Source organism: Paramacrobiotus metropolitanus, unplaced genomic scaffold (genome assembly GCF_019649055.1).
Source record: "Paramacrobiotus metropolitanus isolate TYO unplaced genomic scaffold, Prichtersi_v1.0 Parri_scaffold0000111, whole genome shotgun sequence".
Taxonomy (NCBI): Eukaryota; Metazoa; Tardigrada; class Eutardigrada; order Parachela; family Macrobiotidae; genus Paramacrobiotus; species Paramacrobiotus metropolitanus.
The window spans coordinates 183631-208880 of record NW_026570331.1 but is presented as its reverse complement, the minus strand read 5'-3'; the positions used below and the strand labels follow the sequence as shown (position 1 = coordinate 208880).

General features: G+C 45.1%; 4 protein-coding genes across 4 annotated transcripts; 2 read left to right on the top strand and 2 right to left on the bottom strand.

Moving 5' to 3' along the window:
• Positions 1-1247: 1247 nt before the first annotated feature.
• LOC129597904 (cathepsin B-like) lies at positions 1248-3677 on the bottom strand. Its single transcript, XM_055495604.1, has 6 exons — positions 3518-3677; positions 3161-3452; positions 2859-2980; positions 2420-2622; positions 2013-2189; positions 1248-1949 (listed from the first exon to the last, which is right to left on the bottom strand). Exons 1-6 carry the CDS (start codon positions 3601-3603, stop codon positions 1465-1467), a joined length of 1365 nt encoding a protein of 454 aa, XP_055351579.1. The 5' UTR covers positions 3604-3677; the 3' UTR covers positions 1248-1464.
• Positions 3678-5370: 1693 nt separating this feature from the next.
• Positions 5371-16168, top strand: LOC129597910 (uncharacterized). Its single transcript, XM_055495616.1, has 10 exons — positions 5371-6084; positions 6318-7366; positions 7479-9042; positions 9228-12482; positions 12545-12755; positions 12997-13210; positions 13285-13423; positions 13693-13934; positions 14298-14364; positions 14754-16168. Exon 4 carries the CDS (start codon positions 9682-9684, stop codon positions 12448-12450), a length of 2769 nt encoding a protein of 922 aa, XP_055351591.1. The 5' UTR covers positions 5371-6084; positions 6318-7366; positions 7479-9042; positions 9228-9681; the 3' UTR covers positions 12451-12482; positions 12545-12755; positions 12997-13210; positions 13285-13423; positions 13693-13934; positions 14298-14364; positions 14754-16168.
• Positions 16169-18103: 1935 nt separating this feature from the next.
• On the top strand, positions 18104-20306 carry LOC129597901 (glutamate receptor-like). The gene is made up of 6 exons (XM_055495602.1): positions 18104-18107; positions 18268-18308; positions 18388-18526; positions 18752-18993; positions 19455-19521; positions 19900-20306. The coding sequence occupies exons 2-6, from the start codon at positions 18285-18287 to the stop codon at positions 20022-20024; spliced, it is 597 nt and encodes a 198-aa protein (XP_055351577.1). The 5' UTR covers positions 18104-18107; positions 18268-18284; the 3' UTR covers positions 20025-20306.
• LOC129597900 (uncharacterized) lies at positions 20150-23430 on the bottom strand. The gene is made up of 6 exons (XM_055495601.1): positions 23278-23430; positions 22933-23221; positions 22688-22809; positions 22406-22599; positions 21377-21556; positions 20150-21318 (listed from the first exon to the last, which is right to left on the bottom strand). Exons 1-6 carry the CDS (start codon positions 23364-23366, stop codon positions 20456-20458), a joined length of 1737 nt encoding a protein of 578 aa, XP_055351576.1. The 5' UTR covers positions 23367-23430; the 3' UTR covers positions 20150-20455.
• Positions 23431-25250: the final 1820 nt, after the last annotated feature.

The following is a 25250-nucleotide window of genomic DNA, read 5'->3' as shown; positions in this document are numbered from 1 at the left end:
CTTACCCGTGCCCTTGGGACCCAGCAGCAACAGCGACTCGGTCTGGCGAATCTTCAACTTCAGTTCGTTGACAAAGGCCATCTTGGCAGCGAGGTCCCGCACTGGTCTCTGCATTTCATCCAGCATGTTGCGCAGCTTCTCCTCCGTTCCCCGGACATTGGCGGTCAGATCGCGAATTCGGGCTTCGTAATCCTCTCGCTCCCGTTGACGGTTTTGTTCCCCTTGCTGCTGCTGCGTGCGCAACTGCGATAACAGCTCGCGGTCGGCATTGGCACTGGCTTTTTGTCGCTGCAGTTCCTCTTGCTCCACTCGGCGCTGCTCCTCATGCGCCTTTTCCTGGGCTTCCAGGGCACTCTGCACCAGTGCATCGACATCGACAGGTGCACCGGGTTGAGAACTGCTGCCACCCATAATGGCAGCTAAACTACTAAAAACTGCGAATGCGGCGGGGGCAAGTAACGACGCTGCTACGCCCATTCTAGGCTTTCGAAATACGCTACGCAAAATTGACAGATGAGCCAATCTTCTGTGTTATATTTCCATTCAGTATGTGTACGACTTATTTGCAAGTATGGTATATATATACGTACTTGCGCGAACATAGGATTGGCGCTCAAGTGTAATAGTCAGCTTTCCGCTCCCACTCACTGAATGGTGCATGCGTCATGAATCAAACCTGCCAGCGGAAGTTGCGAATATCTGAAGTCTCAACTATGTCGCCTTTAAATTGTCTCTTTGTTGCAACAGCAAGGCTTGAAAGGAAACCCAAGCGAATCATCTCGCAGGATCGCGAAAACAAGGCTTATCAAGATAGCCCGTGCCCTGTTTTCGTTTCTTATACGCACACTTTTTTATACACTTTCTGTTCGTTTCTTCTTATTTCTTGTACACATTCCTTTTCACATCGATTCATTTCTTTCACACATTTCACTGCTTATCGCATTAGCGATCAAGGTTTGGCAAAGTTTCCGTTGGAATTTGGTCTTTTCCGGTCATTGTGAGAAAACCACTTTATACGCTTTTTACGCTTTTAATGCGCAGTTCAAACTAGAGCCGAAGAGTTTGTCACCACTATGACACCATACTAGTGGATCTGTCTTTAACACAAATCACGGTCGTAGTTTGCAGTTTTTTTGTAACTGTGAGGTTTGTATTCCAGCATAGTAAGAATCCTTATTTCATGCAAGTATTGTAAGTAATGGTGCTTGCATGTTTAAATTGTTGCGCACGCAGCACAAGCCTGCCAGCCGATGAAAATAATTGTTGCCCGAGTACGTGTGACAAGGTTTACAGAAGTCACATTTCGAAGTAATTTAGGGTATTTATCGTTAGAAAGAATGCATACTGCTTTCTACATGGTAGGAAATTATATATATTCATAACACACAGCAACAACTCAAACGACAATCCCAGAATGTTCTACACTGCTGAAATCGGGTTGCCAGATTCTGTCATCAGCATCTCTTATCCGCTTGCAGCACAAGCCGGAATCTTGGTCTTGTCAACACACGCCTGCACACTTCCCGATGCGTCAAAGGCTTGCGCAGTAGGTGTAGCCGGGCAGGAAATAACCTGTGGGCTCTGCTGCCAGTCATATCCGTTCTTGGCGGCATTCCACACGCCGGTGTAGTAGTAGCAGGCGCAGAAATTGGTAGAGCATACATTGGCCGGTGCCATCGCGTATTGCGATCGCCCGGCGCAACCCGCCAGATTGCACGCCGCACTGGCCACGGGTTGGGTCAAATTGGGGTCCACCAAAGCGGTGACCAGGTAGTCCTCGATGCCCAGATGATTGACGCCACGCAGGATCTTCACGGTGCCGTTTAAGCCCCAGCCATACCCCCAAGAATTGACCACCAGCCAGTAGTCGACACCGCCCTCCGTTCCCCAACCAATCAGTTTCATTCCGTGACCGCCAGCATAGTCTCCGGTTATGTGTTGGTAGACGCCTGTAAATTACGTTGGTTGGCAATGGACCCGAAAAAACCTCTGCATTTTTTAATTAAGAATACCTGATTTGTATGTAAAGAAGTCGTTGTAGACTTTAATCTGCACTGTCAGTGGGCCGTTGGTCATTAGTTCGTACTGGATCTGCCGGACGACAGACTCGTTTTTGATGCTGGCTGCGGCACCACCAGCGGACAAATTATTGTTGGCGTAATAGCTGCCCAGTTCGTACCAAACGGTAGCTAAAAATCAGCGCGCATGTTTGTACAAAGCGTCAACACAAATTTGGGCAGTATTACAAAGGAAACCGTTTTCCGGTGTTAGGAACAGACTAACGATGGCATGACCTTCTTATTTTTTTCTACCGGCTATTTTTTTTCTTTTCTTCTTATTTTTTTCTTTTTTCTACCAGTATCAGGTATGGTTAATTGGTTGCCCACATGGCATCAATGAACTAGATATATACGCTTACCATAAGACTTATCTTGTGCATAAGTCTTTCCATATCCACTGATACAAGTCGCGTTGGCGCACTGAGCAGTGGACGTGGCGGTGACTGCGGCACCGGAATAGGACGTATAGGGCAGACAACCCACACCGCTATTATAATCGCCACCCGACACCACGCCCGTGCTAACTGCCATGGTGTACGCAGCGCGAGCCAGATTGCCTCCACTACAACAATAATAAGTCCGTTAAAATTTTTTTACCGCCAGCAACGGCGTGCTAGTGACCACTAATATCTGATTTGGCGCTAATGACCACTGCAGCTGGACCATCCGTGCCATTTTTTAGACACTGGCACCTGCGATCACACCCAGGAAAAGTGTAAACGCGGACAATGTGGTCAGTATAAAAGCGCCAGAAATAAATTGTGATACATCTATGAGAATATTATCATTAGTACCTACCAGTAGTTAACATTTTGGCCTCCGCTGCATATAAGCATATCCTGGACGGAGAAGGTCTTCGTTTTCGTCTGTCCACTGGCGATGCAGTAACGGTCACTCAGCGTCTCAGCGCCAGCAAAAGCCTGAAGAAAACGCAAACGGTTTCGAAAATCTCGACAAAATTTTAGAAATAAACGCACAGTTTTTGGTACTTTAAGATTCTCTAATTTTGCATTTGGGCTTATAAAATGTTCTTAGGAGGCTTCGATAAACTAAGGGGAAATCACTACGAAGTATCTGCCTTCGCAAAAGTATCAACGCACCCAGCACGATCCGCAGCCTCCTTGATCGCGGACCTGCTTGATGGAAGGGCAGTTCTGCCACCGCGAAGCCGCATCAAACGTCGTGTCAATCTGGATGCGCTGCTTGGAGAAATTCGGGACGCGTGCCGGGGGATGATAGTTGCTCCTGGCCTGTGACCGAGTGGGTTTTACCGTCCCGCACAGATCTTTCAGGTCCTCAGGATCCTTCTCGGTCAGGTGGTTCTCACCGGCTTCCCAGCGGGCACCGCCCGCACCGGATCGGGCTTGGTTGGCGAAGTACCTCTTGACCTTTCTGCAAGCAAGCTCGTTGAATAAGTAATGTTAACGCTTTTTTGAGTCAAAAAGACCAAAGCTTACTCAATGTTGTCTTTGTGGTCCGGATGAACCGCTGTCGATACCAAGGCAGCCGACAGCAACGCAACAACTGGAAGAAAACGTTGCATTGTAAACAAATGAAACGAGATTGGAACCAAGAAGGAACTGGAACGGAATTTTGCTGATATAACTTTCACCAAGAATAACCCGCCTTATATATTACATTGCGCTCGTTGTCCACATTCATAAAAACCACATTTGAAATTCCATTCTCAACATTTAACCGTAAAATTCAGTTGTCTATTAAAAGCGTCACAGTGGTTTGTCGGGCGATTTTATGTAACAAGCTCACGCGATTTGATGACATGCTTATACTATAAAATCAAGCGTCACAGAAGACCTGTGGTATGCCAAAAATACTGATTCTCGAGAAATGGTTTCCCTGCCTAATAAAGAAATGGCCTATAAAATCACGTGAGCGGAAGAGCGTCAAGCGACCCGATCTTGACTTTGTTGGGCTTTGTGGCGGGAATTATTTGCACTTCTTATTTACTAAGCATTTAGTGGTCAATAATGATGTGGTTGCAAAAGTTTATTGTCTTATTGGCGCCAACTTTATAATTTCTCCGATATAGGCACTGCGCATATAATTATGTCATATTTTGCGTGAACTAGTGCATCAAACTCTGTTTGAATCTTTGTTGCATGTACATCGGCGCAGATATCGTAGTGTCAACCGATACAGTGTATTTGCAACAGCAGCCGGTTAAGCTGCTGTTCTAGTGGGATGGTTGGTCCACCGCACCACGATGTAGCGGCTGTAACGGCTAACTAACAGCCAAAAGGGTGGCACGGTCGGCAAGATGCTGACCGGAAGTAAGGTGGCAATTACACAACTACACTGAATGGGATGAGACAATTCATCCCAACGTTATTATAAACAACAACGCAAGACATGGCAGTCACACGGCAAGATTCTTATTAGCAAGTAAACTGAGCAAAAATGCAAAAAGCAAGGTTAGCCAGCTAGCAAAAAGCAAATCCAAGAGTGATCCTAGTGTGCCAAAGTAAAACTCAAGAGCACGAGATGGTAGCGGTAAAATCGAATTACCTAACCATAAGTTTCAGGCAGACCTTGCGACTTCTGAGCACTCCTGTTAACATCAGTAACAACCAATGCATGAAAAAAATCACACGTGCAAGCACGTAAACCAGATGCGGAACTACGGAATACCCAAAGGTCATTGATCCAGAGCGTTCTCTAAACAAATACTGTGACTTCTCAAATGATGGTGTTCGAGTTGACTTGATTTGATCGGTTTATAATATGATGTACTCGAACTCGAACAAGGATTTTCGAATTTAGATTACACATAGCTTTATTAAAGGGATGCATAAGTGAGAGCCTCGTGACCAACACCTGCTCATCGTATTGATGATAGATAAGACAATGCTCGGCTCGAGTATTACGGTGCAGCTAATTTCAACCATCTTCCAAAAAAATTAACAGCCTGGTGTAGAAAGTGGCAGTTATTCAGATGATGACTGTACTACTCTACCGGAAATGGTAGCGCGGCCTTTAGAGTACTAAAGCGATTTTCGTTTTACTGTTTCGTTTGGTCGCACGAATAGGATGCATGCAGACTGCAGATGTGGGATGTCGACCGCACACGGGAATTCTGTCTGTAATAGACTCCAGCTATTGCGCAATGTTCAGTTGACTACATACCGGTGAAATTTCCGATCGACGACCATTAGCGATAAGATAGCAAAGAAAAGTCTTCAAATTGTCGCAGCGTGATACCTTATGGTATGCGGTTGCTGTTCGAGTGCAACAGTGAGAAGTCTTAAAATCAAACAAAACTTAAACATTTTGTAGAGATAACCGAAAACAGGCAAACATAAAATATCTGTCAGTCGATAGAGGCAAGATATTAGCTAGAAACCGACTTCAAGCTGAAGTATCGAAAATGCCATACTTTGTGCTATATCTTAATGTTCTTAAGTTGTTAATAATTTGATCTGTAACGGCAGTTTTTCCCCGGAAATGCCTAATTCACTGATCGTTATACGCACGTGGCACAATCTATCCTCAGTATCCTGTCGACCGTTAGATTTTCGACAATTATTTTTATTGTTTTGATAACTAGAACCAGCTTTACAATTATGGATATTGCACACGCTCTGTACGGCTATCCAGAGCTGTTCTGTAACGACACACTATGCTGGAGAAGAATACGATTGATCAAATTCATATTCTGCACGATCTTCTTGGCTGTATTTGACATAGTCACTGATGTCATATTTATAGTCAACTTATGGCTGGATCAGAAATGTGGCTTAGCCGTGCCGTTATTGCTTGCGATATCATCGGTTCCGTTGCTTCCCATTGTGGCATCCTTGATTAAACAGAGTTTCGCGTGGCATCACCAGTGGGCACCGGCTTCTTCTTTGAATTGGCGGCTCGCTCGACAGTTGCTGGTAAAAAGCGAACTGGGCGTACTGGCTACCAAAGACGGGGAAAGATTTGCTATTGAAGAGCCTCTGCCCTGTCGTAATAAGGGCGTATGTTGGCTACTGGAAGTTTTTCCCATAAATTTTGTGCGACGGTGAGATTTTATACGGGCTTCCTTTGCTGTTATTCCTACTGTATATATGATTCGTCTATCCGCTCGCTCGCTCTGTTGCTTTTGTTGGTGTTGATACGCTCCTTATTGGAAACGTGGTATACCATATTGTATCTGGCATCTCTCAGGTGTTGCCAACGCCAACGCATATTTTTTTGTGCTGTTTGAACAAAATTTCCTCATACAGACGTATTAGAAAGTAATTTATTCTGTAGTGGTATTCTGTTTTGGCAAGCCTGGAAAACCGGAATGCAGACAGCTGAAAGCATGCAAAACGGACGGAAAACGTTTATCGAAAATTATTCCAGCGCTAGCGACATCGAATTTCAAGATCTGCATCTGCAACGAATCCATTTAACGGAGATCAAATACGAAGTCTGCTTGCAGGCAAAAATTCTGCTGTTGCTGACCGTGTTGGGAGTGACCTCGCCGCCGACAGCAGCATACATTGCACTGACGTCATCGGTGCTGTCCATTATTCTGGGATTTTGTTCATATGCCAAACTACCGGGGAAATGTGCATTTAACACGCAGATCTTTTTGGAAAAGCAGTGCATCAGTGAACAAGAGGCACATAAGTTGCTCTTGTCAAATATTGTAATCGCGCATGGGGTCGCTGTTAATACGGTTTTTATGTTTTTCTTTCCGGTGTTCATAACGTACTTGACTATCTACAACTGGCACATTTCGCTGGGATGGGCGGTAATGCAGTCGTGTATACTTCTGGCTGCTTTAATTATCTGCTACACTTACATGAACATCCGTAAGTATACCGCTGCTCACGAGGGACAAAAAGGCTGGAAGTACCGACTGAGCTCATTCTGCACGCAGTGCAGTGAAGTCTGCATTTTGATTGGCTATTTTCTGTTGGTGCAAATGGGGACCACGTTAACACTTCTGGGAATGCTGATACTGTTCATGTTCTTGATAGTGGGATTTTTTATTTTTCTTGCGACCTATTACGCAAAACGGGATGTGGAATGGAAGAGGGAGCTGCGATGTCCCAACTCGTCTACGAAGCCCACTGCGTTGTCCGATACGATACTCTGGTTTACCGCGTGGCCCGGGATTATAGCGTTGTTGTGCTTGGCCGTTGTTCTCGGCAACAGCATTTCGATTTTGTCTCGAACTGCTTGGCGACGCCTAAATAAGAAAGCGGAACGCTTACGCCAGTATTTCAGGTTTTCCAACATGGTGCTCTCCGTGCTTGAATTGCCGGCATATGTCAGTTGGCGTCATCGTCGGAGATGCGAGAAATGTTCAGGTACTTGTACTTAAAAAGTTTGAATCTTGTTTAATCACAACTTTTGTGAGTTCTTGTCCAACGATTAGCAAATGAACATCAAGTTTTTTTTGAACATTAAGTTCTTCTACAGCTTTTCAGAAGCGTTATTGCAATCGACGACCTTGTTGGCTCTGCGAATGGATATGGTGCGACACTTATGATTCGTCTCATAGACTGAAAACTGCGCCTGAAAACCATGAATTGCTCCGGGGTTGTAAACCGGTACCGTTTTTAGAGGAAACTCAGCATAACGATAATGCAACCAATCTGATAAAACTGCTTGTTGGATTCGCCGATACAACCACGGGTGACTGGCTGTTGTGCAGCAACCATGCAGCAGAAGTTACGCACAGAAGAGCAGAACAGAATAATTTTACAGAGACAGTTACCATGGCCGGTATAACCGTCAATGCTGTTAATACAGAGAGCAACGATAGGACGCTCGAATTGTCCGTCACAAATCCCCGGCACACATTCCGAACGCGTCTCTCTGAATTGCATTTATTCTTAAGAGAATTATATTCCGATAAGCTCTTGAACAAGGAACTCCCGCGGCAGCTGTTTTTCAAGTCAGAACTGTACGACAGAAAAATCACAGCTCTTGAGGATCATGACCTTTATATGGCAGAAGTCGAAGCGGTCAGGAACGCGCATTCCTCGTGTGGAAAAAATTGCGTGCTGAAACCAAACGGTGCAGCGCGTTCCAGTCCACTAAAATTTAATTTACAACCAAAAGGCCTCGAGGCTGTTGAATGGATCTTAGATAGAGAACAAGCCGATGGACGATTCATCCCCGATCCTTTAGACTATGCCTTTTTTAACGGATCTAGTGTATCTTCCTTACCGGCGAACCCAGATATAGAGTGTGAAACTGCGCGGGAATGCCCGCTAAATGCGACCGAAAATGCAACCACTGTTTAAACGATTACGAGGACCTCTATCGATCACCATAATGTGCCCGTAACGCTATCACAGTCCAACTCGAGACATGCACAATTTCTGCCATAACCTAAGCAGAAGCCTATGCGCATTTGCACGGCAAGAAAGCTTAAGGCGAAAATTAAGGAAAATGCAGCACCATGTGGATTCTCGAGAATATTATTCGAGTTACGCCGATGCAAGAAAGTTCGGTCCATCTTATACGGTTTTAAAACGCTGTTTTTGTTGTTAGCAACTTGCAGCAAGGACATTGACCGGCGTGGTATTTGTTACCGTTCCTCGCAACGGGCGGGCGGGCATATACAAGTTATACAGTGCAAGCTGCACAACATATTTCGAAGTATTGCGGGTACCGTGGATGATCAGATGCGATCGAAATCTAACAACCTTGCTACAGAAGATAAAGAAAGTGCAAAAACACACCTATGTGTTGTATGTAAACTGTACAGTGTACGGTTTCTGATATTCATAATTTAAGAAACTGCGACCAGGGTTTTACCTCGATGTACGTTGTACTTCCGAAAAGGTATAAGAAAATGACAGGAAAACTTCCAACCTGTGCACTACATGGTACTACTACCAATTTAATCAGCAAAATGTCCGCTCGCCTTGTTTTTTCTCGATCGCTATGGCTAGCTTTCTTTATTTACATCCATGTAGAGAGTAGCCAGGGATCACCAGCCAACGACAGACCGCTTATCATTACTATTAAATTGGTCAGTATTATTAAATTATTGCATACACATAATAAATAGTTTCTGCATCCTTATTTAGCATCTTTCAAACAATTCACGTTTAAACTACTAATATGATTAATTTGTTCATATCTTGTCGCACTTGCAACTTCCGACCAATGTCATAGACATCGGTCGGAATGTTAAAATCATCTGATGTGACCTAGGTCCCATCCATGAAAAATATGAACTCAAGGCTGGATTCATCCAAGATGGCTGCTGTGCATTCTGTGCTTTAAAAAATGGGTCAATTAAGGCTTATCTAGCTGTTTTGGATAAGGGTTTTGGGGGGTCCTACTGCGACTACCCGTCAACTAGCAACTTTTTAGTTCTTAATCTGGATTCTGAATATTCTACTCTTGGAGTGATCCTAGCAATCCGAGCCTGATAAGCGAAGTTGTTTTATGTGAATCGCCATGTGATACAAATTGGGCCTTCGACAATGTTACTTGGGGGGAATTTATATGAACCCCAAGTAATGTGGGTACGTCGTTTCCTCGTTGAACGGTCTCGTTCTTATGTTCCCTAGAGCTCTTGTTCTGCCTGTGTGCTTCAATTTTGTAGCGTCCACATGCCGTCGCAGTTGTTTTCTTGCTCTGGTTGTGGCAAGCAGCTACGAGGATGGGAAACCACAAGAACGCTTGCCCAAAAACGCTGTCCACGACTATGGAGAAAATCCCCGTCACACTTTCCACGACCGACAATTCCTCCGTACCTGCACCCACGCCCCCAGCAGAACCCTTTCGTCCATCGAAGGAACGAATCATGCGGCGAATCCCACATGGAGCAAGGCCTGCCGCCAGGGCGTCGCTGTTGAAAGCTCTCCAGCAGGTCGCCACCAATAATGACAGCAACTCTCTCCGCCAGCCCGTAAAGAGCAAGTCCGGACATTCAGCGTCCCTAGCGTCCACGGTCAAGCAGAACATCGGGATTTTTGATAGCGGAGCCGCAGTCCCTCCTACACCTTCGCCGCCCGCCAGGAAGAAGCGTACAGACCAGGACGATCTTGTGCGCAGGGTTGGGCAAAAAATTGACGACGGCTCAATTTCGGGGGCAATGAGAATCGTTATGTCGACTGACGCTGTCCTTCGACCGACTCCCGACGTTCTAGCAGAACTCCGTGAAAAGCACCCCGAGAGCGACCCACCCCTTGTAGTTCGCTCCGATCCGCCCCCTCAAGAGGCCGCCCGCATTACTCGGGAAGAAGTCTTCGCTGCCGTTCACAGCTTCCCAAAGGGATCTGCCGCGGGGCCGGATGGGTTAAGACCGCAGCACCTTGCAGATTTGGTCGGAGCCAAGCTGGATGCCCACTCCGCCCCCCTGTGCGACGCTCTGGCGACCGTCATGAGCATCGCCGTCGACGGAAACATTCCCGCTGAAATACGCCCTGCATTTTTTGGTGGCAAACTGATCGCCTTAAGAAAGAAGGAAGGCGGGTTGCGCCCCATCGCGATTGGGATGATCCTCCGCCGGTTGACAGCTAAGATAATTTGCACCCGACTAAAAGACCGTTCAGCAGCCATTTTGTCTCCGCAACAATTGGGAGTGAACGTGCGCGGTGGAGCAGAAGCGATTGTTCACGCGACCAGGAAATTTCTCGAATCCACTGGCGACACGACCAAGGTTGTTCTCAAGGTGGATTTAAAAAACGCTTTCAACACCTTGTCTCGTGAAGCCGTTTTGACCGCAGCGAAAGAGCGCTTTCCAGAGTATAGCGATTTTCTCACCGCCGCCTACGGCCATCACTCAACCCTCTTCGTGGACGACCTGACATTATCGTCGGAATCCGGTGTCCAACAGGGCGACCCACTAGGCCCGCTGCTGTTCAGCCTCGCATTGCACCCACTGGTATCCTCGTTGAACACCGAACTCAACGCATGGTTCTTGGACGACGGGACCATGGGCGGAGCTCCGGCGACAGTGGCGGATTGTTTCAGCCGGATAACTGAACGCGCTCGTGCTATCGGACTGCAGGTCAATGAAGCCAAATGTGAACTATTTGTTTTTGGTGGAACACTTGATTCGCAGCGAAATGTCACAGCGGAATTCATTGACCGTTTCCCGCGATTGCGCATTTTGTCGGCGTCTACCCTGTCCCTGCTTGGCGCGCCTGTTCTGGATGAAGCAATTGGCCCGCTACTCATTGAGAAAGCCAGCACCTTGAAGGTGGTGTGCGAACGGCTCCAGCTGCTTTCCAGCCACCAAGCACTGTTCCTACTGCAGAACTGTCTCGGCGCCCCGAAAATCATTTATATGTTGCGGTGCTGTAATGCATGGAAATATCCCGCCCTGCTATATCAGCTGGATGAAACGATGCGCGATTGTTTCCAGAATCTGTCAAACGTACGAACCAACCACAACGACTACCCGCCTTGGCGTCAGGCAACCCTCCCGGTTAGCAGAGGTGGAATTGGCATTCGTCGGTCGGAAGAATTATCTTTACCAGCCTTCTTGGCTTCGATTCATTCCGTATCCGGCTTGCTCTCTTCATTACTGCCTGACCACGGTGTTGTCGATGTTTCTGGTGCAGTGGAGTCATGGAAACTGAAAGCCCGCCAGCCTGAGATTCCTGAGTTAGCATACCGGAAGTCCCAAAAGGCTTGGGACTTGCCATTATGCAATGTTTCCCTCTCCTCCCTGCTCGAGGTGTTTCAGGGTGACGAGATAAGTACAGCGCGCCTGCTTGCTCAGTCCAGACCTGAATCCGGGATCTGGTTGAACGCCCTGCCATCCGCTCACATTGGTAACCTGCTGGGCGACGACGAATTGAAGATCAGCGTTGGTCTCCGCCTCGGCGCCACGATCTGTGAACCTCACGACTGCGTCAAATGTCTCAAACCCGTGGATGGTTACGGTCACCACGGGCTGTCATGTGTTTTCTCCGCCGGAAGGCATCCTCGCCACGGCGGGCTTAACAGCATCATCTGCGTGTCCGCCGGTGTGCCCGCAAAACTGGAGCCGCGTGGAACCTCTCACACTACGGAACGCCGCCCGGACGGTTGCACGACATTTGCATGGAAACGCGGGCTGTGTCTCGCATGGGACGTGACATGTGTAGACACGGTTGCGCTGTCACATGTCAAAGCAACTTCGACCACAGTGGGAGCGGCCGCCGTGCAAGCTGAGGATAAGAAATCCAGACTCTATATTTACCTAGCTGGCCGTTACCTATTCGTTCCAATAGCCTTTGAAACCATGGGCCCATGGGGACCGTCAGCAATCGCATTTATCAAAGAACTGGGGAAGAGACTTCAGCAGCAAACTGGCGAAGCACGCTCGCATGAATTTTTAAGACAGCGCTTGTCGATAGAGATTCAGCGGGGTAACGCGGCGTCAGTGCTTGGCACGATGGAAGGGCTGGATAAATTAAATGAGATTTTCTTGTTGTAGTTTGCATGTTTCTTTCTTTACTTTGCCCCCAAGTATGATTTGACCAATAAAAGTACAAACAATTTTAGAATATGTGATAAAATGTTGCTTACAGGAAACGCCGTACGTGATAGAGTGCGACGACTATTCGATTCCCAGTAACTATATTCCAGTTAATGAAACCGAAAGAGGGAGTCCAAATACTTAAGTATATTCAAGGCTTTCTTGTGGATCTGCTGAAAGCGCTTGCCGACAAAGGAAATTTCCGCTATGCGATCCGTTTAGTCAACGACAGAGGTCTCAAACGGCATTTTGCCTACGGCATCGTACGTCAGCGATTTCACTTTACCGAGTAAAGCAATTGCAAATTAAATGCTTAAGAAATCAATTGGTCGCGGCTTCTGCTTGCGTATAAAATTAGTAAATATTGCCAAGTATTAGAGACATTATTATTAGGGTATGCGCACACACCCTAAACCTACACATACTGACATACATAATGTAATTTATTTATGCCACATATATTGCATTTTTCATGCTGATACTATCAAGGTTTGCTTTTTACAGAAACATGGAGGTACGGACTACCGCCTGCATTTACTGAACTGGAAAACACTCGTACAAGAACAGCACTAATAGTGCTATATCTTCTATATCTTTTACACAGTTAAATTATCGATATAAATACCGGAAAATCTAAATAGCGAGTTTCCGGCCAACTGCAACTGAAATTGCACTTTCAGTGGGATAGACGGGATTGATAAGTGAACTGATAAGGAAGGTAAGAAAATGCCCCACGATATCACCAAAGAAGATGAACTGCAACGATAAAAAGTATTGATCTCCGATTTCTAGAAAGCTGACCTTGCTTTGGCGCCTTTTACTGTAACGGAAGAAAGAACCGAAGTTGTTGATTTTACCTCACCATTTTTGGATAATGGCCTCGCCATTCTCTACAAGAAACCAACAGTAAATGCGGAAGGGAAATTACTACGTAAGTTCATATACCTAAGCGTATCCGAATTACTGGCTAACCTAAGTTAAAACATTTTTAAAAATTAATAAGTAAGTTTTTTTTTTAAATTGTTTGGAAAATTTTGAATAGCAACCCTGAAAATAAGACTCTCCTGTAGGCTTAACTAACGAGATGTTGTATAATTAATTAATTATTTTCGATCCTATCTTGCGATCAGTGCTATAATGCACTGTTCTAAGCACGGATTATTAACCAATATTGCGCTTGTTGATAATCGGCGGCGGCAGTTCCTTTCGCCAACGCGGACGAACTGTCGAAACAAACGGCCATCACATATGGGATCACTGAAGGTGGCGCAACATGGAATTTTTTCAATAACAGCCAAGCTGAACCATACAAAAGAATGTGGACATCCATGAATGCCCATCCAGGGCAGTCATTTTTGGATGAATACGAGCAGGGCATTCGGCGAGTTCAGGTTCGGAATGGGAGTTTCGCTTTTATCATGGATAAGCTAGCGGCGGAACATGTAAGTCAACAGCATCATCGTAACGTTGTAATAGTGGTGACGTGTACTTACACATATTAAAATTATATTACGCTTATATTATAATTAATAGTAACTAGAAACATTGTCGTATTTTGAGTAAGGAAATTTCACTCTGCTACAGAAGTATGGTGCATGAATTTTATGTGTCAGTACTTTTTCTGTTCCTGTGTTTGCACAACGTACAGATACTTAATATTTACGACTTTACGATCATCATGTAACGGCACAGATAAAACTTACTGATTATAAAAATGTTATTTGATATACTGTAAATACTTCTATACGTTATTTACCAGCTCCTAAATTTTGTTTTTTCTCTTTCTTTTTAATGCATCGGTAAAGACTACGGGCCGCGCATGCGATACTATGGTTATCGGGTTTGGTGAAAACTGGAATTCCATCATAAAAGGTACATTGCTAACAATAATCGAAGTATTAACACTTTACTAATGTACTGTACAGTATAATGCAGTAGCAGTTACCAGCAGTATGTACGGTACTCATACAATGCACAACTAGTGGCAACTTAGCTTGATTACCAATTTGCCCTTTTATAAGATGAGTTATCGAGAAGTGCTTCGAGTTCCACGAAAACTAGGCCTATCCATTATTTGTGAAGGTTATTAAATAATTATGAAAGGAGTGTAATGGCAATGTTTGATCAAGCCCGTATGCACTTTGTTATGCTATCGGTCTAGCTTTATTGGTTTTCGCAACAATGATTACTTTTGTTTAGGACAGTCCTTAGCACTCAAAAAAAAATCGCGATAAATAAGTCGATTGCTGTACATTGTGTAGGTAGCAGCCTGGCCCTTCCGCTGTCTTCTCCGTGGACTATAGGTATAGGATATAGGTAGCACTACCTATGACAAATGGCGCTCCTGGTCAGAACAATGTGCCAACCTGACGGTGGCTGTGGTTTTGCCCCAGCCGAATTTGGGTCGCCGACGCCGACAGGGTTTCAGTCGGTTCCTGAAGCAACGAAGCGGCATGCGGCCGCATATGATGGTTATTCTGCCTGTGGATGGACGCAGGAAAAAAGAGCTGGCAGCTCTTGGAAAAGAGAAAGAGCACTACAAGGCGGCCGCAACTCAATTCGAGCGAGAACGGAATTTCTATAAAAGGGTGGCTGAAAGAAGTCGAGCGCTTCTTCAGGAAATGCAGACTAGCGCAACCCCTTCAAGTCCTGTTTCCACTCATTGCGCGAAGCAAGTAACAACAGGGTATTTCCCTGTTTCGCCACAACGTGCTAAGCGCACATCTCCACCCCAGCCCCTGCAGAGCACAGTTGTGTCTGCAATGGCATCTGGTGCCATTTACCGCGCAGGTTTACTGCAGCAGACCGGCCCAAAGCAACCTGTGGTGCCGGAGAGCCGCGGTAGTCAGGGCCGTCTGATTATCTTGCCGGCAACAATGTCAGAGGAAGCCATTTCTGCCTGGCCTCCGGCTGAAACAGATGACATTTCTGACAGTGTCATAGCCAGAACCGACTGCATCATCCATTCACCTGGATTGAAAATGGTACCTGTCAGTGTACCATTCACGGATTTCCGGACGCTTGATTTGGCAGCGGAGCTTCAACGGACAGCTGCTGGCAGGTCAGTACGTTTCCAACCTTATATCCGCCCCCATGCGAGGGCAACACCGACTGTTGCTCGAGGGGCGACTGTGACAAAAAACGCCCTGCAGCAGTAACCCGGAGATTTACTGCTGCTTACGGAAGCCAAATCCCTCCGATTTCGGAGGAGGCCAAGGCGGAGTGGAACCGCCTCCTCCTCGGAAGCTCGACCACGATGCGGAATATTCCTGCAACGCCCATGGCGGACGTGGAAACTGCGCCTGCGTGGTGCAGGGTGTGGAAGGATCCGGATAAGGTGCCGTCTGTCAGCGGCACTGTAAAAGGGCCACAAGAGGCCCTTGACACCGTCCTGCTACCAGCCACCATCGTCCTAGTAGGATGCCAGTAGGACGCACATACTTGCCCGAAAGAAGCGATACCCTTTTTTTGATCAGTTTTTGTTAAGAGCATCTGATACTCTTTGTGCTTTGTTTTCTCACGGGCTGAGGGCAGCCCTTGTTGGGAGGAGGGGCATGTGTCACGGTGTATACTGTAACCGCCCATGATGGCGATTAGCTATGGAAGTGCCCCTGTTAATGGATTTTCTACTGGAATATCAGTGTCTTTGATCTTGAATTATCCATTTTTATGTATTTTCTCCCATTTATGAATAAAAGGTATTATTTAGGGACACCCCATGTTTCCCCATATTGTAGATCTATAGGATATAGGTAGCACTACCTATGACAACAGCATTACCGTGGAGAAGTTTAAGCAGGTCTTATGCAACATTATGCTTCGGTAACGTCGTCCAGTTTGGATTGCAGATTGCTTTAACGCGGCCGTGATGCGAATTTCGTTAGGCATTTATCATCGTTAGGGTGCCAGTTTGTGTCGTTTCAGGCATCTGTTGTTGTTCACCGGCAAAAATGCCTACCCTAGAGCTGCATCCATCTTAGCCGTTCATTTTGTTAATCGATCTGTAGGGCATAACTAGGAAAATGCACTCGCTAAGTCTCGCTTACGGTGGTTCCTGGACAGCCACAGTCGCAGCAGAACGGTCCGTGCAAATTCGGTAAGGGCGGTATCGCCAAACGGCCAGAGGACGAAAAGTCGCTTCGAGTTGCTCTTCGCCATTTCCTAGGACGCTATGGGCGTTTCCCACGCGCATCGACCAGAGCATCCCCAGCTGAGCAATTCGTCCGACGGAAAATGGGTTCCACCTTGGATTTACAGCTGCAGGTGAAAGCGAGACACAGTCGCCGACGAAGGGATTAAAGACAAATGAACTAAAAGACAAAGGAATCAACGAAAACGGAATTTTTGGAGCTACTGACAAAGGAAGTCGAACCGGAGCGACGAAAGAAACCGCTTTCGAATGCCGGACGGAGTTTGAAGCGGCCAATGCAAGATCCGAATTTTGGTTAATTGTGTTTGATTGCTTCTGAATGGGTTTCTCCACTGGGTTGACCTTTACATAGCAACTAATACAGCTGCAACTGTAAGAACACGGTTGTCGTTCCTCATAACCGGCGAAATTGCACAAGTAAGACAGCACAAGTTGTACAAATTGATTTTCGAAGAATTGCCGGTATGTTGATGATCAGATGGGAATCATGCGATCAAAATCGAAGAAAATTTGATTCCGACGATAAAGAAATTGCAAACACTACGTACGTTCATGTACAGCAGTCTCTGGCAATAATTACAATTATACAAAAGCTGCGGTCAGGGTTGCGGCGATGTGAATGTGATGTGTGATATGGATGTAAATATGCGTATTTCTGCATAAACAGAAGAAGGCAACAGCATAATTATAGTATTGCTAACCATTTTAAGCAAGAAAATGTCCGCTTGCCTTGTTTTTTCTCGATTACTGTGGATCGCTTTCTGTATATACACAGCCGGGGTCCATGCAGAGAGTAGCCAGGGATCACCAGCAAACGACAAACCTCTTGTTATTACGACCATTTTGGCAAGTACAAAATATAGTAAAATTTCAGTTTACCGTTCCCGATAAACCGGTAAAGCGTAAGCGCTTTAGGTGTTATTTTACGCACTTCACGATTACGTTTCACATATAGAAGTATGCCTTTCTAATGATTTTGAGCTGATTAAAGAATTTAAAATTCCCAGATGCTGCAAAATTTGGGGAATGCGTAATCTAGTTGTGTTACAGGAAAAACCGTATTTGTTTCGTTGCGGCGACCATTCACTTCTTAGCAGCTGCATTCCAGTTAACGAGACGGAAGACAGCACTCCAAATTCGTACTCGTACAAAAATACTCAAGTTCAAGGTTTTCTTGTGGATCTGCTGAAAGCACTGGCGGAAAAGGGAAATTTCCGCTATGAACTTCATTTAATCTACGACAACCAATACGGCATCGTACGTCAGCCAGTGTAACTTGAATTAAATGCTTAAAAAAGGATACCTTCATACTGATAATTAATTAGAAATATTCAAAAGAATAACTTTTATGAATTAATCTGGATTATTAGTCAATGCAAATTGAAATTTGGATATGCGACGTAGTGTGTATACGCGTTTGCTTTTCTGACACTACCTAGTTTTGCTTTTTTTCAGAAAGATGAAGGTTTGGACAATCGCCACCAATGTCTAAAACTGGAAAATTCAAAACAGCTTAGAATAGTGCTATAATTTACACATTGATATTATCGACATAGTGATCTTTAAACGAAAAAGCTAATTTCATCTGACCGGCTGCAAGTTAAAGCTCTGTATTCTACTTTCAGTAGGTGGGTGGACGGGAATGATCGGCGAACTGATAAAGGAGGTAAGAAAATTTCCGTCAATACTAGCAAAAACAAAAGATGGACTACAACTATAAACAATTAATGATCGCTGATTAACAGAAAGCAGACCTTGCTTTGGCGTCTTTTCCTGTAACGAAAGAACGAACCGAAGTTGTTGATTTTACTCCGCCGCTTTTTGATCATGGCCTCGCCATTCTCTACAAGAAACCACAAGTAGACGCGGAAGGAAAATTACTAAGTAAATGCATACGAGTGCATGGTTTCATTGCCGCCCTGTACGAAAAGTGGTGGAAGGGAACTTGTATATGATTATAAACACACTAGAACCATATAAGGTAACTTAGAGTTAGCAATGGTTAAAATGTAAAAAAAATGAAACAGATGAAATTTCCTCCGACCGAGCTCTTGTTACAAGGTGTTATTTAAGACGATTAAATAATGAGTACTGTGTTTGTGGCGGCAGTTCCTTTCGCAAACGTGTACGAACTGTCGAGACAAACGGCCATACAATATGGGATCGTCGCCGGTGGCTCAACAAGCCATTTCTTCAAAAACAGCCAAGCTGAACCTTTCAAAAGAATGTGGGCATTCATGGAAGCCCATCCAGAGCAGTCGTTTGTGAATGATTACGAGAAAGGCATCGAGCGCGTTCAGAATTACAATGGGACGTTCGCTTTTATCATGGAGAAGCTAGCGGCGGAATATGTAAGTTAACGGCATCACAGTGCCACTTCAAAGGTTGTAATTATTACATACTAAAATTACGTACGGAAGTCTTATATGTAGAATTAATAGTTATCCACATCATAGTTATCCATCATCATCATTTGTTAGACACATCATTGTCGTTTTTGGGAACGAGCATTGCATTTTATAGACGTAGGGATTATATATTTTTAAGCAGTAAATTAAATACTCGTATCGTACTGTACGATTGTGCTCGTACTGTCGTACACAAACTACGCAGTACGTAGTATCTGAAGCACATCATATGGCACTTATAAAACATAAAACGTTTTGGTTAAAAAGTAGTTATTGTATTCGAAATGGCTACAAAAGAGCATCTCGTACGTCGTTGCTATTTCGAATAATTGTACGGAAAACGAATCTGCTATCTGCTTGCATAGTTTGTTAATTTCTCTTGCTTTTTCATTGCATCTGTAAAGGTCATGGGCCGTGCCTGCGATACTATGGTTATCGGTTTTGGTGAACGCTGGAATTCCACCGTGAAAGGTACACTGCTAGCAATAATCGCAGTAATAACACTGTAGGAATTTTTCTGTGAATGCATTAGGATCTACAAATTGTACTGTGCCGATAGTACTAGCGGCAGCTTTACTTGTTCATCGACTTTGCCCTTTTAAAATACAAGATAAATTACCGATGGGGCACTGTGATTTCCACAAAAACTAAGCCTATTCTTTATTCCGGATGTGGCTAAATTATTTATAAATGGATTATTGAATACTATTTCTAATATTTGACTAAACCCATACTTGCTTGGTTATGCTTTCGACAGTGGCAGTTTGCTTCCGCCCTATTGGTTATTCTTGTGTACTCAATTCCACTAAGAAACTAACAGAATAAAATCGAGTGCGGTAAACTGTTTAGGTAGCAGCCTGGCTCTTCCGCTGTCGTCTCCGTGGAAATTGACATTATCTCGCCTGATTGAGGAGCTGAAAGCCGATGGTTCCATTGCCGCCCTGTACGAAAAGTGGTGGAAGGGAACTTGCTAACGGACAAAATGAGAAACACTGAGGATAATTGTCATGTTAAAATCAGTGTGTGCAACCATGGAATGGGAAGGGTTTTGAGAAGTGAAATTAAAATTTATTTTTGGGGAATTGGAATGGTACTGTGTATGTCACTTTATTCACATGGTGACAACACAATGCATACATTGCACGTGCACGTTTCCAATACATTTACTCGCAGTAGCGTATTGCAGAACTTTCTAAATTTTAATTGATTATTTTATGTGAATGACAGTGGAATCGTTCAATATCCAAGAGTTCACATCGCATAATCATTCTATGCAACAGCGTTGAGATTGAATACATTATAGGACACCCTTTAAGCAAAAATTTCAAGTTCACGGTAAAGCAGTAGGTGTATAGTAATGATAGTATTACACCAACGTTGAATACCAGTCGCTACAGTAAGGAATTTACCGGCGTTGTAGAGACCCTTTTGCTTTTCGTCTGGTAGTCGGAAGTTTGGTAGTGGTCTTAGCTTTCGTTGTGGGTTTTCTCGTCGTGACAGTTGTGGTGGGTTTCCTAGTGGATACGCTTGTAGTCGTCTTCGTTGTAATGGATTTCGTCGGGGCGGCTGTGGAACTTGTTGTATCCGGCGTTACGGTTGTGCTGGGTGTGGACGTGCGTACAGTTGTTGGTGTTGTGGTGGTCGGTGTTGTAGTAGTCGTCGTCGTCGTGGTTGTTGTCGTCATTGGCTCTTCTGTCGTCGTCGTTGTGGTGGTTGACGAAGAGGTTGTCCTCGTTGGCTCTTCTGTCGTCGTCGTTGTTGTTGTTGATGGCACTTCGCTGGTTGTTGGAGCCAGCGTTGGTGTGTGGCAAGCCGGTAACAAATTTTTATCGACACATTCCAAAACCGTACCCGACGCATCAAAAGCTTGCCCCTCCTCGCAGCTGACCACTTGCGGAGTCTGTGTTTTGTCCCAGTTATTGTTTGTTTCGTTCCACTTCCATGTGAAACGGTAGCAGGCACAATAGCTGGTGGAGCAAACATTGCTGGCCGCCAAGGCAAAATCTAGCCGTCCTTGGCACTGGGTCAAGCTGCACGTAGAGGTGTCCACTGTCGCGGTTAAACCGGGATCCACCATCCCGGTGACCAGGTATTCCTCAATGTCCAGATGATTCACACCGCGCAGGATCTTGACCATACCGTTCATGCCCCAGTTCGGACCCCAGGAATTGACGATCAGCCAGTAATCGGTGCTGTTCTCCGTTCCCCAGCCAATCAGCTTCATAGCGTGGTTTCCCGCAAAGCCGCCGGTAACGTGTTGATATACTCCTACAAAGGACGAACGGTTTTACGCGAAATGAAGTGCCACACTGATCGACTGGTTCACCTGAGCTGTAAGCGAAGAAGTCGTTGTAGATCTTCATCTGCACTGTCAGCGGCCCGCGTGTCATCAGCTCGTACTGTATCTGCCGGACCACCGTTTCGTTGTTGACGGAGGCCGCAGCGCCGCCTCCGACCACGTTATAGTAATTGTTAAAAATGTTTCCCATTTCGTACCACGAGGACCCTATTGCCAAATTACTGTTATAAGACACGCTAAAAATTATTAAATTAATCGAAGAGCTGAATGAGTGATTCCAGCTCGGGCAGCAGCGTTTCAGTACGCGTAATACCTCGACGCTTATCGCATGCCGTACACTTTCTCAATACGGTATCGCGTACCGGACACCAGGTATCTGCGTTGCTCCGCATTAAAAAAACCTGATATCTTTTTCAGTAATCTCGAGTGCAACTTCGTATACAGCGCTAATTATCGCAAAATCAATTTTGAAAAGTTTTGTCATGTGGAACAACGCGGAGAATACCGTGCCTCTGGTGTAGGTACGCGAATCCATAATATGGACCCGTAAAATCCTGAGTAGTTAGCAGACTTTGACGATCTTTGCATTCCGGACATTTTTACAAAATTTAATATGATTAAATTGTGTAAAAATGTCCGGAATGCAAAGATCGTCAAAGTGTGCTAACACTACTCTCGGAAGAGTCGTACGCAACGATCCGTTGCTTTGATACATCACTAACTGCCGTAAAATGGATGGACTCAAAATGGACTAAACGTTTTATTCATTTTGATAATCGCTGCTACCTCTGAACTACAGAGTACTCTGAATTGTTAGTGTTTACGGTTTTTTTTCTTTTGTGCAAGGCTTTCGCTAGGCGAACGCCTTTTCCGATGAGAGCAGTCTTCGGCCTCGCGCAGGTTACACCTGATCGTCGCAGACATTATAAGCCCATTAAACAAACAAACAAACAAAACTCAGGATTTTACGGTACTGTCTGGAAAGGTCATTCTAGGCAGTATATCGAATCTAACTGCTATGCGTTCGGAATTCTCATTGAAATATAACTGGCTTACCGTAGGATCGGTCTTGCAAGTAATCCAGATCTGTAGTACACTTCGACTGGCACTGACTGGTGGACGTACTGGCAACAGCTGCGGCCGTGTAGGCTGTGTACGGTAGACAGCCCGATCCGCTCTGATAGTCTCCGCCCGACACGATTCCATCGCTAACCGCCATAACGTACGGAGCACGAGCTCGATTTCCTTGGCTGAAAACAACCAAGCGTATTTCGTTCCTGGTAATAATTTTAATTTTTTTTGTATTTTGTTGGCTGTCTGTAGCAGCCTGCCACTTACCAGTGATTCCGATTCTGACCACCGCTGCATACAAGAATATCCTGTGGCGAGAAGATTTTGGTCTGTTTTCCGCCGCTAGCGATGCAATAGCGATCGGAAAGGGTCTCGGCGCCGGCGAAAGCCTGTATAAACCATGCACTGTTAGGTAATGATTAACGGGACAGCGAGGGATTGGTTAGGCAAAGAAAGCAAAATGGTTGTAGAGGTAAATGCAATATGGATAAGACCATAAGCCCGAAGCGTACCCAACATGATCCGCATCGTCCCTGGTCGCGAATCAGCTTGATGGACGGACACTCCGGCCATTTAACAGCTGCATCGAATTCCGGGTCGATGTCAATCCGCTGCATTGCATTGGGTATGGGTGGAGGCGGATGGTAGTCCATGCGAGCTTCCTTTCGGCTCATCGGTATTGTTCCGCACAGCGCTCCCAGTTCGCTGGGAGCCGTTTCCGTCAGGTGGTTTTCTCCGGCTTGCCAAGTCGCTCCCGCCCCGTGGAATCTGGCTTTTCTGGCGAAATATTTCCGAACTTTCCTGCGAAAAAATACCGTTGTATAAATGGTGGGCAGCGCGTACCGAATACTGCTAACCGAATATTGTCGCGGTGCTCTTCATGGATTTCCATTGATACCAGAGGGAGCACCAATGATATGGCAAAGAAAACTATGAAAGGATACATGAAAGAAAGAAACTATGAAAGAAAGTTTCGGAAATAATGCGACAATATCGCCAGTAAAAACCGCGTCCACGGTATGCGACATCTTAGTCGCTGCACCCGGTTTTAAATATTCCTTGCAGAAATGTTGCAATTTCCTTTATTACGGTTGAACGAGGTTAGTGGCCGTTACTTTAATCCTTATTCTGCATAAACAAATACTTACAATCGCACCGCCAACGCTTGGTTAGTTGATACTGTCATGCGACATCATAAAAAGCGTTATATTTGGCAAGTTTTACGGTAATCTCGCCACTTCACATCCTATAAACATAACATTACTGTGGGGAACGATACATGCCTAGCACATCTTATGTAACCTTATACTTTGGTAGTGTAGTCAGATTTGCATTGAAAATTGCTTTAACCCGTGCTGCGACTTCCGGGAGGCATTTATCGTCGCCAACGTGCCAGGTTTTTTGTATGACGTTTCTGCTGTTGTACACCGGTTAATGTCTTGAGCCACATCTTTAAGCCGTTCGTTCGTGTAAATCGTTGACGGGACATAGGTAACTCGGAAAGGGCAAGTTCTGCATAAGCGCAGCGCAAAAAAATACATGGTTAGAGCAGTGAGATTTGTGTCATTAATTATCAAAGCACATGTACAAATGTAGGACGAAATGGTCGCATAGCCCCATACCCAGCATTCTGTACGCAAGCGGTGCAGTGCACTTGTACGAAACGGCTATTTTGAACTCAGTGGTACAGTGCACTGCGCTGCATTCGTACTGAATGTGGAGATGTTGGGTATGCGACCATTTCGTCCTAAGCTGTATGTAACTCGTAGCTTCTGTCCAATGCTACACAAATTCACGGATACAAACACCACGTGGTGTTTGTTGCCTAATCTGTTTATTATTTTTGTGCTATCATTTCGTTGCTCGATGAGCAGCGGCTGTGGCTGTTACTGTAAATCCCTCAATTTTGTACAGTAACTATGCAAATTTTTGGTAAAACCGTTGAAGATACCAAGTGGAAGTAAAGCCGGTTCTACAGGCTACAGATAGTGATCTTCGTTGCACGATTCACCAATCTCGGCACCCATAATTGGTCATAAACGAAGTATAAGGGAAGTGTGCTGATACATACTGTAACACCAAATTCGTGCACAATTGCACATGCACGCGAACTTTTCTTCTCTTCGCTCGCTTCCAAACATGCTTTTGCAGTCGTTTTGCTCTTTCGATTGGAGAAGGATGGGTGAAATTATAGGTTCCAAAATTGGTCGCAAACAGGTATACTTCGACCAATAGTCTCATCATGGAACGAAAGTTACGAAACATTTTATCTAAACTCGAAAAAAACTTGGATCCGTGACGGGGTATAAAACCGAAAGCTGCTGTGCATTCACCCGAATTTGGTACCATGTACAAGCATGTCCCGTAAATAATTTTCTACGTAAATGTAGCTAGAGCGAAGTTTGCGATTAAAACGATGGCCACTTCGCCATTATCGCACTGGCGTCAGTTAGATTATCCCTTACTGCACCAACCGTTTTCTGGCGCGCCGAAGTGTGGAGTTTGGCGTTATCCGTCAATTTGCATTTCTCGTGGTATTGTATTTTTCGTTTCGTTTTCGTTTGTATTTGTATTTTTTCGTTTGTAGTTTGGGCATAATCCGTCAATTGTACTTTTCATGCGTAGGAAATGACGGGACAGGCATGTATCTGTACCGGCACACTTCCCTTGATATGGTGTGTGACTTGAATACTCGTTTTATCGATTGCTTGTTTAAAATGTAAAAACGCCAGGAAGAACGTTATCCAGAGTGAGTTTTGTTACTCAGTAGTGCTGCAATACAAAACAAAATGTAACACAGCAATTCACCATAAAAAATAACCACCCTCTT